General features: G+C 40.0%; 1 protein-coding gene across 1 annotated transcript; it reads right to left on the minus strand.

Moving 5' to 3' along the window:
* Window positions 1-5,790: 5,790 nt before the first annotated feature.
* Window positions 5,791-12,992, minus strand: LOC120108254 (uncharacterized). The gene is made up of 3 exons (XM_039121838.3): window positions 12,684-12,992; window positions 6,451-6,957; window positions 5,791-5,998 (listed from the first exon to the last, which is right to left on the minus strand). The coding sequence occupies exons 1-3, from the start codon at window positions 12,870-12,872 to the stop codon at window positions 5,951-5,953; spliced, it is 744 nt and encodes a 247-aa protein (XP_038977766.2). The 5' UTR covers window positions 12,873-12,992; the 3' UTR covers window positions 5,791-5,950.
* Between the last annotated feature and the right edge of the window lie 5,479 nt (window positions 12,993-18,471).

Genomic DNA, 18,471 nt, shown 5'->3' on the forward strand with positions numbered 1-18,471 from the left:
TTCCTTCTTTTCTTTTTCTTTCCTTTTTTTTCTTTTTTTTCTTTTTTTGGTGAAAATGGCAATTCATATAGCTCTAACGTGAGTACATCCTGCCAAGTCAAAAACAAGTAAAAAGTATAATGGGGGCGAGAGCTCTACTATGGATGTCCATAGAAACTCCTCGAAACGCCGTGCAATATAGAAGGCGACCCACTCTGCTGCCCTGTTCACTTTTCGAAAAACATGTGCTGCCTGGTGCTCACTTAGCTCCACAACCAGCCTGCATGTCTCACGAATAAGTGGATGACCATTTCCATACCTGTCAGCACCCCGTATCCACTCGATCACCATAGATGAGTCCCCCTCGATGTGCACCCATTCGGCACCGAGCACCTCCCTCACATATGATATACCCTCATAAGCTACTTGAAGCTCTACCCCAACTACGGTAAGATCCGGCGTGCAGCTACTCCCTACTGCGGCGATGGTCTCTGATCACAAATTCAACACCTCCGGACCTTCCATCTACCGCCACGCTGCCGTCAAAGTTCAACTTGAGAAAACTAGAAGGTGGGAGCACTCAAGAAACAAGAACGAATCTGGGCGCTGTAACAGCGAAGCAAGTACCCCAGATGTCTCTGGTCATCCCAAGAGAACACATAGAGGCGCATGAGGTCACCTCCTCGGTCTGAAACACTGCTCTAGCCACCACCATCCTCGGAGACGACCTCCTGCCCTCAAACAAGCCCGTATTTTTGTCCAACAAATGTGGTGGGCCAGATATGCTCTAAGTACCCCTGCCTCAACAGATCTAGGGCTCCGAAAGAAATCTCTAAGCAGATGTAGCAGATCTTGTACCGACGACACCACCGATTGGGGAAGAGGGGCTGGTGACCACCTCCATATCTCTCAGGCCCTGGGACACCGCAGAAGAGCATGCCCAATGGTCTCCTCAGAGTCCGTGCACACCTCACAACACAAAGGGATCCGCACGCCCCGCCTAACTAGCACGCTCCTGGTAGGTAGGCTGCCCCAGGTCACCTTATAAAAGAAGAGTGCCACCCACGGGTGAATCTGCATCCTCCAAATCCATCCTCTCTCGATCTGCCAAACTTGCTCCCCACTAAACAGAACTTGTAGATCCCTCGCACGCACCCGCAACCGCCCCGACGGTGCCCACACTAACTTGTCAGGCTCCCCCCAAATAGACATCGGGAGAGCCAAGACCATCTCGGCCAAATGCTCCCCAAAAACCTCTCAAATCAACCTCTCCCTCCACCGACCCTCCTCTGAAACCATCAGATCAATAACCGTGTGGCCTGCCAATCGTCTTGAATCCACCATGGTCGGCAGACGACTGAGCGGCTACGCTGTCACCCAATAATTCTCTAGAACATCGATGAATCGACCGTCACCAATAGCCCATCTAATCTCCGGGAGGACCAGCATAGCTCTGGCACACATCTTCCTCCACATTGGTGAGTGATGGCAAGCAGCTCTTACTCCAAGCAATAGCACACCATACTTCGCCCTCAACAACGAGGACCACATACTGTCGGGCTCCAGAATGAATCTAGCGACGTGACGGGCCACTAAAACCTTCCGCCTCTCCAACAAGGACTGCACCCCCAATCCTTTTCTTTTCTTCTCTGTTTCTTTCCGTAGCTTCCTCCGACTCCTCTCTTCCTTCCCCTCCTCTTCTCTTCTCCCGACTTCTTTTCTTCCCCCCCCCCCACTCTTCTTCTTTCTTCTCCAGCGAAGGGAGGATGGCGAGCTCGGGAGAGGCCGGCCACGACCGGCAGTGCCCACGGCCGAGCCTACGGTCGGCGCTCGCGGCCGCGCCCTCTACTAGCCTACAGCCGATGCAGATGGCGAGCTCGAGAGAGGCCGGCCACGACCGGCAGTGCCCACGGCCGAGCCTACGGTCGGCACTCGCGGCCGCGCCCTCGACTAGCCTACAGCCGACGCCCGCGCCGGCGACGCTTGCAACCAAAGCCAGCGGCGGCCACACGTGATGACAAACCGGTGAGCCTTCCCTTCAATCTCTCTCTCTCTCTCTCTCTCTCTCTCTCTCTTTTCTTCTCTTTCTTCTTTCTTCCATCTCCCTTCTTCTCTTCACCGAGACCCCTTGCCCCACTGAAGAGGAAAAGGGGGATGGGGCTCCGGTCCGACTGTAGCCCCCTGGCTGAAAGCCATATACGGATACCCTCCTTTGTTTTACTCCGAAAACGGAAAAACTAAAGAAGAAACATAAGGTGATCATGGAGCTTACCCAAATCTGGGGATGAACTGCGGTGCCCCCTACTCGGGCGCCTCAGTGGTCATCCCAGGAAATCCCTGAGGAAGAAGAAGAACCGTGAGATCCATAAATAGGAAGATTTTGGTGGCTTTCTAGGCCGTGGTCACCACGTTCAGTGGCACTGCTCCTTGGCTGGGCATCTGTCCACCCCTCAGCTTGGCAGCTGGACCTCTCCAAAGTAGGAGGTGGTGGCCTCTAGATGGGCTGCCGACTTGGTCCAGGTCGGCCCATGTGGTGGCCTAGGCCCAGTAGTCACACTTCCCAACCAGCATCAGTTCTTTCTAACTAGATTTTGTTCTCGCTTCTCCATCCACCACATCATCAAGATTGGGAATGCTAGTATATTATTAGCTGATTTTGAGTTCTACTTGTTCAATATTGTAGACATGATTTCTTAACATTGACGATATGAATGAGGATTTCTACATCTATATATGGAGCTATAATAGCTCTGGCAGCTTATCATCTAAAAGATCCAAATCAGTATATGCATGAGAATTCTTCTTTTTAGAGGGTGCATTGATTGTAATTTCATAGCTTGGATTGGGCCATATACAGGCTAGCTCAAGTGATAAAATTTTTAATGTTAGTTCTCTGTAATAGAAAATTTTAAAGGCATCCTTTTGCTTGAAAGATCTATTCTGATACTTCATCAAGATCAAACTCAAACCCATAGCATCTCATGGTCGTTCTTCTCCTTAGGTAGATGTTATATCGCTTAAAGCTAGTTTGGCTATTTTTTAAATTTTTTCAGATGTGGCATTTAGGTCACATCAAAGTTAATGGTTTGGCTAACATTTTGGTTAAGTTATAGGTTAAAGTATTTGGATAAAAACAAACCTTAGAGGGATAAGCATGGATTTTTCAAACTATTAGATGTACGTATAATTTACCACTAATCTTAGGAGACTTTTTGTAATTTACTAATCACTTAGGGCCAATTTTGACTTTTTATATGAGGAAACGGATTTAGTAACACTATTAATTTAACTTGGTGTATGGATAGATTTTACAAACTAATGGGTATAAGTATATTAAACATAAACCTCAAGAAAATTTTTGTAATTTACTCTAAAATATATTAAAAATTATAAATTATTTAAATAAAAATATAATATATAATATTATTAAATATATGTATTAAATATTACTATTACTCTTTAGAATCATAAATTAAATAATCTATATTGTAAAGAACTTGCAAAAGAAAATATTAAATAAATATAAGGTCATATTGAAGCTATTGATATTTTGAAATGTTTAACAAAATTTTCTTTTTTTTCATCAAAGAATAAAAGATTGATTTTTTTATGAAGAGAAATAATTATTAAAATATGAAATATCAGCATATATTTTGACTCAATATGTTTTATAACGTGAATAAGCTTTTAATATATAATAAACCTTAATTTTAACAAAGCATATTGTTGTCAAGGTCATTGGGCGGTTCTTAGCTATTTGAAGGGATACCGATTTGATCCCTCTATAGGTTGCGTACAAAATGGTTATTAGTGTTTTTTTATTCAACCCACACTAAATACCCATATAATGTCTGGGACTGCTTTAATTGAGAGCTATGCGGCATTTTCTTAACTAAATCCCTGTAGTTTGTAAATGTGGGGTATAATCTCTGATTCTACATGAGCCCGGCAGTTGTCCGACACTTTTAGAAAAATATGTGGGATATAATGGGTGGCAGTTTCTCAATTTTCCAGCCATTTTTAACGACTAGGGATTCTAGGATTTCTTGTAGTAACTACTTATGCTTTAAACACAAGCTAAATTTAATCTAATGGGTTGGACACAGAAAGATAGCACTGCTTGCATGTTATTGAGGAGCAATTTGGAATTTTGGATGCCTAAAGATCTAAGAAGTTCGACAAATTGGTCGATAGAGAAACGTAGTTATGAAAGAAATGATTATGTTGAAAAAAATTTTGCATGTTTTTACATTCGAACTGCACTAAAACCCCATATTTCATAAATGTGGGATATAATCTCCGATACTGCACTAACCGACATGCAATTTATATAATGTGGGGAATATAATGGATAGCACTTATAATGACTACTTATGATTTAAACACTAGTTAAATTTAATCTACCAGGTTGGACACGGTTGGATAGCTATACTTGTATTGGATACCTGAAGATCTTATCAGTTCCAAAACATCAACCAATGGGGAACCTTTGTTCTAAGAGAAAGATTATGTTGAGATTGCTCGAGTGAATTTGACAAAAAGGGTACAAATAACTCTTGTTTTCATGGATAATGGATCAAATTTTCATGTAATTTATCTTGCTATTACAATCCTTCTTCTTGTCTCAAAGAGAGAGCGAAGAAGGGTCATTAAACTTATTGTGTTGTGTTTCTAAAATAGCCTTTTGTGTCTGTTTAATCAATGGTTTATTGTAGATCTCAGGGATCTTCAATTTTGGACTTGAATTAATAATGCTGGAGGCACCAGTAGATTCAGCAGATAAGGCTATTCTCTTGTTTAATTCTTCCTTCCTTGATAGTTCTCTTCCCTTCAGCCTGGATTCGGCAGCAATGTTGCGAGATCCCTTGTTATGCATCTGTCAGACTAAAATTATTATATAAATAAAATATTTCTTCATTTACCATTTATGCAAATAATTTAATCAATAGGCAGAGCGAAATGCAGCAGAGAGAGCGGACATAACTTATCTTCTGACAACATGGCTTCTTTAACATGAAGCTTTTAATATATAGGCTCATGCCTTTTATCTCTAACCTTTTCTCTCCCCCTTTTACCCTACCTCTCACCAACTCTAGGCCAAATGCCCTCCCAATTCCTTTTAACCTACCTCTCACCAACTCTAACCCAAATGCCCACCCATTTTGCTTTATTCCAGGGGGACAATTTGGTATCCAAAATTCTGTTTTCGGTCCATATTAATATATAACAAGAACATGACACCAATTTAGAAGAGAAGTTCTGGAATGTCATTTAGAGTTTACAGGCCTCTTCTTGAAATAACTGTGTGTAATATTACACAAAAGTTATGAAGCCAACCTGATATCATCTTACGAAATTTGAGAGTTGACTTTCTTAAATAAATATTTCGTCAAGAAAATACTTCTTAGAGACATAAACTAGCAGCCAAGCATTATGATATGGAATAAAGAATTCCAAGTATCTAGCTCAGCTCCATCATTTAGAAAAGTTTGTCAGAATAGAACATAACTTTCAACAAACTCAGTTAATTTAAAATTTTTAAATTCTGTACAAGTTAATTTAAAACAACATTTTGAAAATTTGCAAGTAAATTAGCCCTAACATTTTACAATTTTAACATATCCCAAGGGTTGCTGTTCACGGAAAGGAATAACCTGTGATCCATGTGAAGTTCATTTCCATGAAATATTTTGAAGAATAGTTGAACGATCCCAGATTCCCAGCTTAAGAGTATAGAACCTAAACAAAATTATTTTATCATATACAGCATCAGTTGTTGATCAACAACATCAAAGTAGGACCAAAGCTGTATGGATTTGTTAATTTTGTATTAATTGAAACAAGCTTCTGGTATACATGTGGTCAATTCCATAACACAGAAAAGAGCAATTTTTCACATGATGAATGCTTGCACATATAGCTTTTTCACTCCATGCATCAAACTTCTGCTGCAGTGATTACGAACAGTTCTTCAGCCCAGGCAGACATTTGGATCTTCCTCATCTGAGTCAAATTCAACCTGTAATAGCCAGCATCTGAAGTCAACCATCACTCCCATAAACATACATGAAGCTGTTTTCCAACTTCCAACCATCAATGGCTTTTCATAAAAGTAATTCATACCCAGTGGCAAAATTATATATGTTGAAAAATAGAATAGAATTGATCATGAGCAGCTACGACAGTGCATCGATAAGTTAATGAGGAAGACTATGCTGCCAAGTTAGGTAATAAGATTATGATGCCATCAGATTGTCATCCAATTTGGAGACACCAAAAAGACATCATCACCCAACCACACAACAAACATGTCCATGCACAAATATAGCATTATAATAAATCAGTAAATGGTCTATGCCCATGTGAAATTCAAAATGTATTATAAAAACTAGAGTTTGAAAATTTAAAAAGTGTTATGAAAACTAGAGTGCAAAGATATCAAAGCAAACAACCAAAAAAGGAGGAACTTACATTTTCATCTCGATACCACTTCCCATGGCAATCCCGCTTCCAACCAGCAGCAGTAAACTTGAGTTCATTCTCACGTCGTTTACGAAGTTCCACATTCCAGTCTGCAAGCATCTTAGCATCTGTTTCAGCCCTCACCGTAGACTTTTTATCACTGTAATTAGAGACATCAAGGACAGTGCTTGTAGATGACTCCATAACAGACTTACAGGAAGGAGATACTTTGGAATCATAGAAAGAAACATTTGGCCTAGATTTCATGACATGTACAGCATTTAGATCATTAAACTTATTGTGTTGTGCTTCTAAAATAGCCTTTTGTGTCTGTTTAATCAATGGTTTATTGTAGATCTCGGGGCTCTTCAATCTTGGACTTGACTTAGCAATGCTTGAGGCCCCAGTAGATTCAGCAGATAAGGCTATTCTCTTGTTTAATTCTTCCTTCCTTGATAGTTCTCTTTCCTTCAGCCTGGATTCTGCAGCGATGTGGCGAGATCCCTTGTTATGCATCTGTCAGACTAAAATTATTAGATATAAAATATTTATAAAATAAAATATTGCTTCAATTACCATTTATGCAAATAATTTAATCAATAGGCAGAGCGAAATGCAGCAGAAAGAGCGGCCATTACTTATGTTCCAACAACATGGCTTCTTTAACATGAAGGATAGCTAATTGAAGAGGTAAGAATAAGATTTCTTTTGTATGTAATCAGTGAGTTCTAGGTGAAAAATGCCACATTGATTTATATCCCTGGAAATCATATTAGCATTAGTTTTTACCACAGTTTGATTACATGAACAAATCAGATGTTCATCTTATTTTAAGATAGGGACAACTTAATTCATCACAACATTAAATAAAAAACAGCCTTCTTCTGCAGTTGAGGAAAGCAACAAAGAAATAATGCCTATAAACATCAATAAAGCTTGATCCTACAGTCATTTAAACGCTTCAAGTATATGGTCCAAACAGGTGACGAAGATAAAACCTGGTTCACTATTGAACAACCTCGCATGTGTGGACCAAGTTTGGAGTCAACTTTGTAGTAATTAAGCGGGAACTAATCTAGGTCAAAATCCAAGAAACCTGGCCTAAATTCATCACTCATTAGAAAATAAAGAGAAGGGCACTGCCCAGGTAAATTTAACATAACTATGATAACAGGATAGACAATTTTCTTCCATATTTAATTACTGTGAGGCTAATATATCTTTTTAAGAAACTAGCAGATCAGGTCTTTAACTATGCCATAAGCTAACAAACCTATTAACAGCCGCATTTAGATGCTTCCAGTATATTAAGCACAAAATATGTTTTCTGATACTATTATCACACTAATACATATAAGAAAACTACAATCAGAAAACAAGACCAAGACTTCAGCAACCAGTCCCACATGCTTTGGCAGCCGGGGTAGCCTAGACTTAGATGGTCCTTTTTGCTTATATTGATAGCAAATCATGGAAGCATAGAAATCCAAGAAATCAAAACAATAATAAAATATAGGGTTTAGTCTCCCCTCGGAATACAACAAAGGCTGCACAAACCATATCTCTGCAATGCTTATGAGCATGGTTTATCGAACCGTTCCGAACTAGACAGCTTAGAGGGCCACCGAGCCGGGCCGATCAGCTACCGGCACGATTTGACATATTTATTTGGTTCAGTATAAAGTTGCCCTCGCCTATTGAAATCGACCGATCAAGGGCTCGTGTTTTCTCCCTTTGCTCTATGCTACTCGACACCCGCTTTGTTCGCCCCTTCGTTGCACTTCCCTTCCATATGGATCGTCGTGGCATGTCCAAATTTCCTAGCGAACTTATCCTCTTCCTATTGATCAAAATTGCTACAACCAATGGTTGTTCTTGGCGAAGCAAGCGGTCCGCATGCTCCTCCCGAATTATCAACTCAACCCCGACATGTAGTGTTGCTTTGGGCTGATAAGCAGTTCAGCACTAGCTTTGTTCGCCCCTTCGTCAAAACCCTAACCTCTCCATCGTCACCATCTACCTCCCTCTCTCTCTCTCCCTCTCTCCCCCCTCGACATCAATGATTTCGAGCCCCCCTCTCTCTCTCCCCCTCCCTCTCTCTCTCCCTATCTCTCCCCCCCCCCCCCAACAACGATGAGGAGAGCTATTCGAGCCTCTCCCTCTCTCTCCCTCCATTCCTCTCTTTTTTTTCCTCTCCCTCTACCCCTCCCTCTATGGCTGTTCCTATGTCGGTACGCCCTAGGATAGCATGATATGGACTTGTACCATGCCGAACCAGTCACCAGCTAGTACCCCCTCCTCTACTAGTTCGACGAACCTTGCTTATAAGTTTTCTAGAAGACTAGTAGTTGAAGAAAAAAATGTTCAATCATAATCCATGTTAGTTTGGTGCTTCTAAAAGTTGGTTGTTGAAGAAAAATAGCGAACTGTATAAGCTAACATCCACAAACCCATGGATGTTCTAGCCTTCTTTAATGTTTTAATATAATTTATATGGATGATAGCTTGTGATGTTGTTTGTGACTCATTTCTCCTAAGAATGATATTTTTACCAAGATATAAAGCATCCTATTTAAGCCAAAATGAGACAATACAAAGACATATGAAACAATACAAAAGGCAAGATTACAATGTTGGCACCATATAAACAAGATGTAGATTACCATAGAATTCCTAAAATGGCAGACTAATATCAACCAACCTACCGACATACTAGGGGTGGGAATTGGGTGGATCAAGTTCAGACACAGGATTAGAGAAAAACCGTCAACCCAAATCCAACTCATTTATTAGACAGGTTAGAAATCAAATGACCTAACATGTGTAATCCATTTAATAAACAATTAGGTTTGGATCAAGTTTGTAATAACATGTCAATCCAATCAAAATAGGGGTGAAAGTGGAACAGATAATATCCGTATATCCGTTCAGATCCATTTTCATATCAGAATCTATCCGAATATGAATAAAAATTTGAGCATTCAACTAATATCCATCTCTGTATTCATATCTATCAAAGAAAAATGGATATGGATATGAATAGGCAACTATCCGATCCGTATCCAAACATCCGATTCTATTTGTAACCCTATTTAATTTTATATGGCACTCATAAACTTTTAAACAAAATAAATGACCACATTAACATACTATTAACTTGATTTATCATCCACTTAGTAATATCTTTTATTCTGTGGTCATAAAGTTTAATTCTCTAACTTATATTCGTATTTATATCCATACTCCTAGTATCCAATTTGTATCCGTCTACATATCCATTTAAAACAAATATGGATACGAACTTCTGCATCCGACTAACATCCATATCCATATCTGTATCCATCAAACAAAACAAATATAGATATGGATATACTAGTATCCGTTCGGTAACCGATCTGGTTTCAGCCCTAAACCTAAATCCAAAAAAAAAGAGGTTAATAGGTTAAACAGGTCTTAAATAGGTTGGATTAATAACTTAAGTAGGCTTTAAATAGGTTAAAATATAAGAGTTATAAATGGGTTAGGGTGTAACTATATCGATCCAATTACTAAGCAGGTCAAAACATGTCAGACAAGTTAGAACACTATACTTGAACCTCACCCATTTAATAAAAAGGTTAAGTTGGGTCAACCCACCTACAATTCTAACCCATTAATGCCAAACCAAACCAACTTATTCTAGGTTGGTTACTAATTAGTTGGAAGGTCAATCATGGATTGCCACCACTAGAATGTGAGTGACAGGTCCAACCACAAGTCTAAGTGTGAAATCCTGTCGAGCTCCAAATGTCATACTATATCCATGTCTAAGCATCAAATTTTATTACTTTGGGGTTTATTGACAGGCCTGGGCTACATATGTAACATGGCCTATATCCTAAATGTCATTCCAAGGTATTTTTAACTAAAAATGCTCTACATATTCGATCTGAGCCCACCAAACACCCTCTTGCCAATGATCTCTTGATTAGTAGTATTTTATCCTCATCTTTATAGGTTAATCAGCACTAGCATAGGTGTACGTGTATGATCATCAGCAAAAAGTGCCTCATTCGCAATAAAAATTCAAACCATTTAATGAGAAGGTGTTGTTCTGGGTAGAATTTCCACAAGATGAGCATTTTTCTCAGTAAGAATTATTGCAGTAAGATAATAGCTAGGAGGATTTGCAAGGCATTATGGCATTAAGATTTCTGAGGTTTAGCGTCAGCTTAGCCCAGGACCCCACTAGTCGTCATATTTGGTTTGGTATTGCTACCGCACATGACTTCGAAAGGAACGTCTTTATTCAAACATTTTGCTCCTTATTTTGGGCAGTTAGCAATAATCTTTCTATGGACATCTAAAAATCTGTTTTCACAGCTCAATGGTATAGTGTTTGGCTGTTAGCTCACTAATTATAGGTTCAAATCCTACTTGGGAATATTTGATCAATTCTTAATTAAAAATGACCTGGCTATTCGCAGAATGTGAGAAGAAGATGAATAATCATCTACTTTCAGAAGAAATCGAAGAATTTCTTGAGAATCCTACAATATCACTTTATTCTTTTTCTATGATAGATGGTCAAAACTTCATCTAGATTTGAATCCTTTTGAGAGGTCCACTAGAGATCAAAAAATTTTGGAGAAAAAAAAACAAGATGTTTGTTTTGTCCCTTTAGGATGACAAATTACAAGAATTTTCAATTGTATGATCTCTAAGTATTTTTCAGTTCAGGAGAGCAGCAAGTTAGGAAGTGGTGTAATTTCAAATTTCCAACAATACTCTTTGTTGCAAAGTAGGACAATATATATTCAGTTGTACTCTACGAAGAAGAGAGGATGCAGCATATGCATAATGAAGATTTGAAGTACATACGAGTATATTACTTTAATGACAGCCAGCTAATCTACAGGCACCACAAACTTACAGCAGTGGAAATGGGATGATCATTTATGCTTTTTCCTAGACAGTGGCACTAACAGGAGTCCCATGAATTAGTTTAAGTTGTGCTAATCTTACTAAAGTGACAAGATGTCACTACCAAAATAGGTGAAAAGAAGTCACTTTAAGAATAGGTATCTTTTAAACCAAAAGTGCTTATATGTTGGGGATGTCTCTCCTTCAAGTCTATAAAGTTTGCAGCCCATCAAGTAAAATTATATGTTCTCTCATTCTCCAAAGGCTCGAGAGCAGACCTGCCCTACAGTTCACCCTGGTTTTGACATCAACCATTACAACAAGAAGATTCTACTGCAATCTTCATAATATGTTAACTATAATTTATTTCACATTTCAACTCAATTCTGGCATACTGAATCCCTAGTTTGACCTATGCAATTCTTAAAACTTTCCCGAGGTTACACCATAACGAAGGACTCAGGGTCACAGATTCACAGATTAAAAAAAGAAACACACGTACATACACATACAAACACACTCGAATTCATGTTCATTTAGTTGGTGTGGCTTCAAAATGAAAAAACAGCTACCTGACTTAGAGATGACCAGTAAGATAACAATAGCCCCACTTTTTGATACAAAATCATCTATTTTAAATATCAAACGTTTGAGGTAAAACCATGCTCTCTGATAAGTGAAGAGGAAGCAGACTAGGAACAACATTGCAGCATTACTTCTAGCCCAAGTTGGTGTTTAATGTGGTATCACCGAGATCTATTTCCACAAATCATTCGATAGCATTATTCATAGAGCTCAGGAAGTAAACATGCCTCGAGCTAATCATCTCTCTTTCTCAACCTTAAAAGATCGGGGCCAATGCAACTGAACTACAATTAACATCCAAAATGAAAACTCTCACAAGAAACTAGCCTTGCGCACCACACAAGAATAACCGTTCAGGCAGGACGATACTGTTTCTTCCCCTCAAGATAACACATTTGCTTTCCCAACTGGGTAAATACCAATCCCATTAACCGATAAAAAGTTGGCAGGGATCAGGACCCTATACACCGAGTTTTTTTAAGGCAATACATGTATACAGGGAGGCGAATAGTGCTGCAGATTGGTAGCTTCTCGTGTTCCATACCGGCTCTGAAGCTATTGGCTGTATCTATACTAGGGCTGTATAATTGTATCATCTTACAAAAATTAAAAGAAAAAAAAATCTCAAGCTACATCAACAATTTAACCAAAACAAACATATAGATCCATAAATCATGAACATAATCAAATGCTAATAAGTTCAAGAGCATGAATTCCTAGGGAAGAAGCTATCAAGAATGAAAAGGGAGACGCACGGAAAGCATGAGAGGGGAGTCGAGGATGGGGTTGTGGGGGCAGACGAGGCAGGCGTACTTGCCGCTGGACAGCTTCTTGAATGACGAGGAAGACGAAGAGGAAGAGGAAGAGGAGAGCAGGAGATCGTCCACCCGCCTCTTCCTGTGCTGCGCCTCCCGCGCCCAGCTATCCCCACCGTACACGCTCATCTCGCCCCACTCTGCGACTCGGCGGGTTCGGCTCCCAGGATCAAATTGTAGGTTGCAGCGGCCGATACCCCGGCTTCCTCGATGGGCGCGTGATATCTAACATAGCGTATCGGCTAATGTGGAATTCCACTTACTAATAGGCGGCCTATGTAGTAGTGTTGGGCAACGGGCCGTGCCGGCCCGGCCCGGCCCAAGCCCATTGGGCCCAAGGAATAAACGGGCCGTGCCTGGCACGGCCCGTCCAGCACGGAACGCCAGCCCGGCCCGGCCCCAGGCCCGTCTATTGGCGGGCCGGGCCGGGCACGGCACGCCACGGGCCGTGCCAGGCACGGCCTGCAACGGCTCCAGACGGGCCGTGCCAGGCACGGCCCGTCTGGAGAGGGGGGAGGAAAATAGCCGTTTCCAACGGCTATTTTCGGGAAAAAGACCCTTTTACCCCTCCCAACAGTCCAATAACGGCTGAATTGAGGGGTATTTTGGGAAAAAAAATTTGGGGCTTCTATAAATAGCCCATTCCTCCCTCATTCTCACCACACCAAACCAACTATTCTCTCCTTCTCTACTGCTATTATTTCTCTCTTCTAAAGTGCTCTTCTAGCAATTTAATTTTTAGTTTGTTCAAGTGCTACACAAGAGGAGGTTCCTATTGAGAAGAGAAGGTCGCTTCTGTTGAGAGCACAAGAGGAAGCTCGGAATCTCGGCTCTGCCTCTGCCCTCCGACCCTCTACTCAATTCCTCCTTGTGGTTAGTTTTTATTTTTTGAATTAATCATAGATATGTCATCTTTTGAGGAAAGTCAGTTTGGCATTTCTCCTGTTTCTGGGGGAGAAGAAACTAATCCCCAACCCCATGTTCCTAGTTCCTCTAGAACTGGTGAACCGAGTGAAGATCAAACCTCTTCTCGTAAGAGGACTAGTGCTGTATGGAATGAATTTGATAGAGTTATGGTTGATGGAGTCTGGAAAGCTAGATGTAAAAAATGTGCCAAACTTTATAGTTGTAGTAGTAGTGGGGGAACAGGGCATTTAAAAAGACATCAAGAGAGTCATAGGATGCATGATTCTCATGCTCAAACTCAAAGTACCCTTAATATACAAGGGGGATTACTTGTAGGTAATTTTGCATATAATCATGAAAATCAAAGAAAAGCACTTGTAAAATGGATAGTTAAGGATGAATTACCTTTTAGTTTATGTGAATCTTTTAATTTTGAAGAATATGTTCAATTAAACCTACAACCTGCTTACAAAAGAACTAGTAGGCGTACATTTAGAAGAGTAGCTATGACTAACTTTTTAGCAATGAAACAAAATTTAATTGAAACACTTTCTACTTTAAATGTAAAAATTTTATTAACTTCTGATATTTGGTCAGCATCTGTAGGTAGTAATTGTTTTATTGCCATTACTGCTCATTATATTGATAATGATTGGCAATTAAATAAACGTATTCTTGCTTTTCGTGCTTTTGATTTTCCACATTCTGGGCAATAAATTTCAAATATCATTTATCAAACTGCATGTTCATATAATATTAATGATAAAATTATGTCTATTACTTTTGATAATGCATCTAATAATAATTCTGCTGTTGCATTATTAAAAGACTCATTGCATCCCATGTTAGATGGAAATTTATTGCATATTAGATGTGCATGTCATATCTTAAATCTTTCTGTTCAAGCTGGCATGGGCATGATTCAAGATGTGATTTCAAAAATTAGAAATGCAGTTTCTTTTATTCATGCTTCAAGATCAAGACTTCAAGAATTTAAGGAATTATGCATAAATCATGGTAAACGTTTTAAAAAATTTAAACTTGATGTAATTACTCGTTGGAACTCCACATATAGCATGATACATGATGCATACCCATATAAAAACTTATTAAGTGCATATATTAATGATCGTGGATTAGGCTTTACATTGTCTGAAACTGATTGGAATAAAGGAAAAATTTTGGAAGATTTTTTGCTTAGTTTTTATAATGCTACCAATGTTCTTTCTGGTATTTATTATCCAACTTCATGTTCATTTTTACAACAAGCATATATAATTAGTCAAAAATTTGCAGAACATAGATATGATGATGTTTTAATGCCTATTATTGACCTAATGGAATCTAAATGTAATGAGTATTGGGACAAGATATGTCCTATGCATAACTTAGCTGCTGTATTTGATCCTAGAGTTAAATTAAATGGCGTGCTAATTTTACTTGATGCATACTCTGAAAATATGAATCAAGATTCTGAATCTGCTAAAGATGAGGTAAAACAACTTCTTTATGATATTTATGCTATATATGATGAAAAAATTCGTGGATCTAGAACACAAATACAAACCTCTATTTCTTCTTCTAGTAGTTCTCGTTCGTCATCTATTTTTTCATTCATTGCACAGAGAAGACACACACATGCTTCAAGTTCCTCTTCATCTTCTTCATCTTTAAGTAGTGAACTAGAATTTTATTTACGAAATGATCTTCATTCTGCATATGATGAAAATCAAATAGAGAATCTAGATGTATTATCTTGGTGGAAGAGTGTTAGAAATCAATATCCTGTTATGTCTGCAATTGCACGCGATATTTTAGCTGTGCCGATGTCCACGGTAGCATCGGAATCCGCTTTTAGTGCAGGTCGGCGTGTTCTTGACGAAAAGAGAAGTAGGATGACGGGCGAAACGGTGGAGATGCTTCTCTGCTTCAAAGATTGGTTGGATGCTGAGGCAAGACTTCAAGATAAAGGTGGACATAATACAACATCCTCTGATGATGATGATACAAACACTACTGAAGACTGAAGACTGAAGACTGAAGAGTGAATACTGATTCACTGAATCACTGATGATTAGTAAGATTTCTTAATTTTTTATAATTGTACATTTTTATTGTATTCTAGAGGTCAAACCAAGGTCCAAACCTCGGCCCTTTCTTATTGTATTCTGGAGGTCAGACCAAGGTCCAAACCTCCCTTCATGTACCATTTTGATTTAAATTAATAAACTGGTAGGGGTCTATGCCAAACCCCCCACCAATGGTGGCTTTATATTCATAAATCCTTAGTTTTCAATATTTATTAATTTATTAAAAAAATTTATGAAGCATTAATTTTTATCGGGCCGGGCCGGGCCCAGGCCCGGACCGTGCCAGGCCCGCGGGCCAGGACCGGGCCGTGCCGGCCCAGGCCCGAAGCGGGCCGTGCCGGGCTCGGCCCGCGGGCCAGTACCCTGTGACCCAGCACGGCCCTCTCAAATGGGCCGTGCCAGGCACGGCCCGGCACTGTAGCGGGCGGGCCGTGCCAGGCACGGCCCGCTTCGTGCCGGGCCGTGGGCGGCCCGGCCCAGTGCCCAACTCTACTATGTAGCGTGCTAAAAGGAGCCGCCTTTGCTATAGCTGGCATTTCATACTTTTTGGATACAAATATATCTAATAAAGTCGAAAAATAAAAATAAAAAATTCCAAAATGCTCCAAAAATCTCTTAATAATAGCAAAATTAAAAAAATAAAATAAAAAATTGTTATGATAGCAGATTATCCCCAATTTGACTAATGATAGAGAAATATCAATTAGCCACTTTTCTAAATTGCATCAAACTTAATTGTGTCTAAATCATGACTATGGGACCCAAAAAGAATATCATGGCAATGGTGAGGAACATGGATATCAGTGACTCAATTAGGATCACAATCCAAGATGATAATAGAGGCAAGAAAACATATCTGAGATTGACGCTGAACCATATGAGCAATCCAACGCACTCAATCGCCTCTCAAACCCATGTGCGACAATGGATGGATGGCAACAGCATGAAAGGGGTTGTGCAAGGGAGAAGTGAGGTATCTCACTTATAGTTTTCTGGGGAAGTATTGTGGCAAAGAGAATGATTTACTCAAAATAAATATCTATATTTACAACATAGGTGGTTATTTCTTTTATTTAAAAAAATATGGTGGCTATCTACGGCTTCTTAAGTTTGAACTCGAGGCCTCTCAACTAGACAAATTTATGCCTGCCAATTGAGCTACCAGATATTGGTTAATAGTTGTCAATTGTTTCCATTAAGTATTAGATTAAATATGATATGAGTGGTGGGTTTGCACCATTCTACTTTCAATAAGTAAAAAAAAACACTATCAGAAGAAAAAAAAAGAAATGTTGTCGTCGGATCTAGACTAAGGTCGGAGTGTAGCTCAGACGACCCTACGATTTGCCGGAGACGAGCTGAGCAGGTTGGTTGAGGTGTCGGGTGTTGGTCTCCTCCGGAGACGGCCTGCAAGAAGTCTGCTTGCCAGAAACGGCGAGGAACTCTCCGATGCCTAAATCAGAATAGAGAAGCAACAATATAGAAGAGAGAAAACTTCAGCAGAGTATAGTTCTAATATTGCATAGTGCATACCTAAAGTCCCCGAACTGCTCCTTCATATAGAGAAGTCGGATTTGTCGTTATCTAGGTCGGCGTGCACCAGTGGTCGGTGGCAGCCAATAGTATGGCCTCGGCATGGGCGGCATATGCTACTGACCGTGCGCCGAATAAAGAGCTGTTACAATGGCCAATCACTATCACTATGGTCGATTGTCAAGACTATCAATCCTTGCTGGCACGTATCGATAGGCTTCTCGGTCGGAGGTGATTGGCTCCTCAGCTAGGGCCGAAGTTGCCTACCTTAGTTTGTATCAAGATTGTCGAAGATGGTCTGGTCCGAGGTCAAGGTGTCCAATATTTTTTTCATTACTTGCCTCCCACTTTCAAGGCTAAGTTGCATTCCAATTCGGGTGACCGAAGTTAAGTCGTCACCTCGATCGAGGATAGGGCTCCCATCAAGGGACAATAAATGCGCTGATTGGCCTTCTCGAAGCATCGCCAAATATGGGTTGTCCCGAGGTGCCATTTATGTAGGGTTATTTCGAGGCGTCGTTACTGCAACGATCCTGGTGGGTGATCCACACTATACCCTAAGCTGACATATGTCTCGATCTGCCTAGGTAGCCAAACAATGCTCTGATCAGGGCCATTCGTGCCTTTATATAAGGGTGGCTCCTCAAGATCGCTCATACGGTACGAAGTAATCGCTCGTCAAGATCGCGCTGGTGATCAAGAGGAAGTTGGTTCCTAGGGGGATGGGAAAAAGCTACAGGTGGTGTGGTCAAACCAAGCTCGGGATAAGCTGCAATTGGGGTTGACGGTTCAGGAGTCCTAGGGTGTTGCACTAGAGCACGAATCTCTCTTTTGAATTCATCTTGATCCGCTCGTAATGCCGCTAATTGTTCCAAAATATCTTGTAGAACTCTGGGATCCATGGTGGGTAAAGGGGTCTGAGAGTCAGTGAGGAGGTATTCTCTACCACTACAGGTTGGCATGCAGGGACTATTCTAATTGGTGATATGATATGCAATGCTACTAATGAACCCTAACTTACCAATTGCAATGCAAGACAACCTACTAATACAATCTATTATGAATTCGGAAATCAGCAAATTTTCACAAAAATAACTTAAAATTAAATATTACTAATTTGTACTTTGGTTATTTCAGAATTAAGGTAGAAAATTAGTCACTATAAGAAATTGGGTTGCAAACACGTATTACAATCGTTC

Source organism: Phoenix dactylifera, chromosome 7 (genome assembly GCF_051530095.1).
Source record: "Phoenix dactylifera cultivar Ajwa chromosome 7, Ajwa_hap1_PhDact_Kaust_v1.1, whole genome shotgun sequence".
NCBI classification, from domain to species: Eukaryota; Viridiplantae; Streptophyta; class Magnoliopsida; order Arecales; family Arecaceae; genus Phoenix; species Phoenix dactylifera.

What these genes read in the sequence shown, in the direction of transcription:
- LOC120108254 (XM_039121838.3), bottom strand. Translation starts at nt 12,872, where the DNA reads ATGAGCGTGTACGGTGGGGATAGCTGGGCGCGGGAGGCGCAGCACAGG. An exon ending in ACTCCCCTCTCATGCTTTCC is followed by an intron (nt 6,958 to 12,683) that starts GTGCGTCTCCCT and finishes TTAGTCTGACAG; the next exon opens with ATGCATAACAAGGGATCTCG. An exon ending in AGTGGTATCGAGATGAAAAT is followed by an intron (nt 5,999 to 6,450) that starts GTAAGTTCCTCC and finishes TGGCTATTACAG; the next exon opens with GTTGAATTTGACTCAGATGA.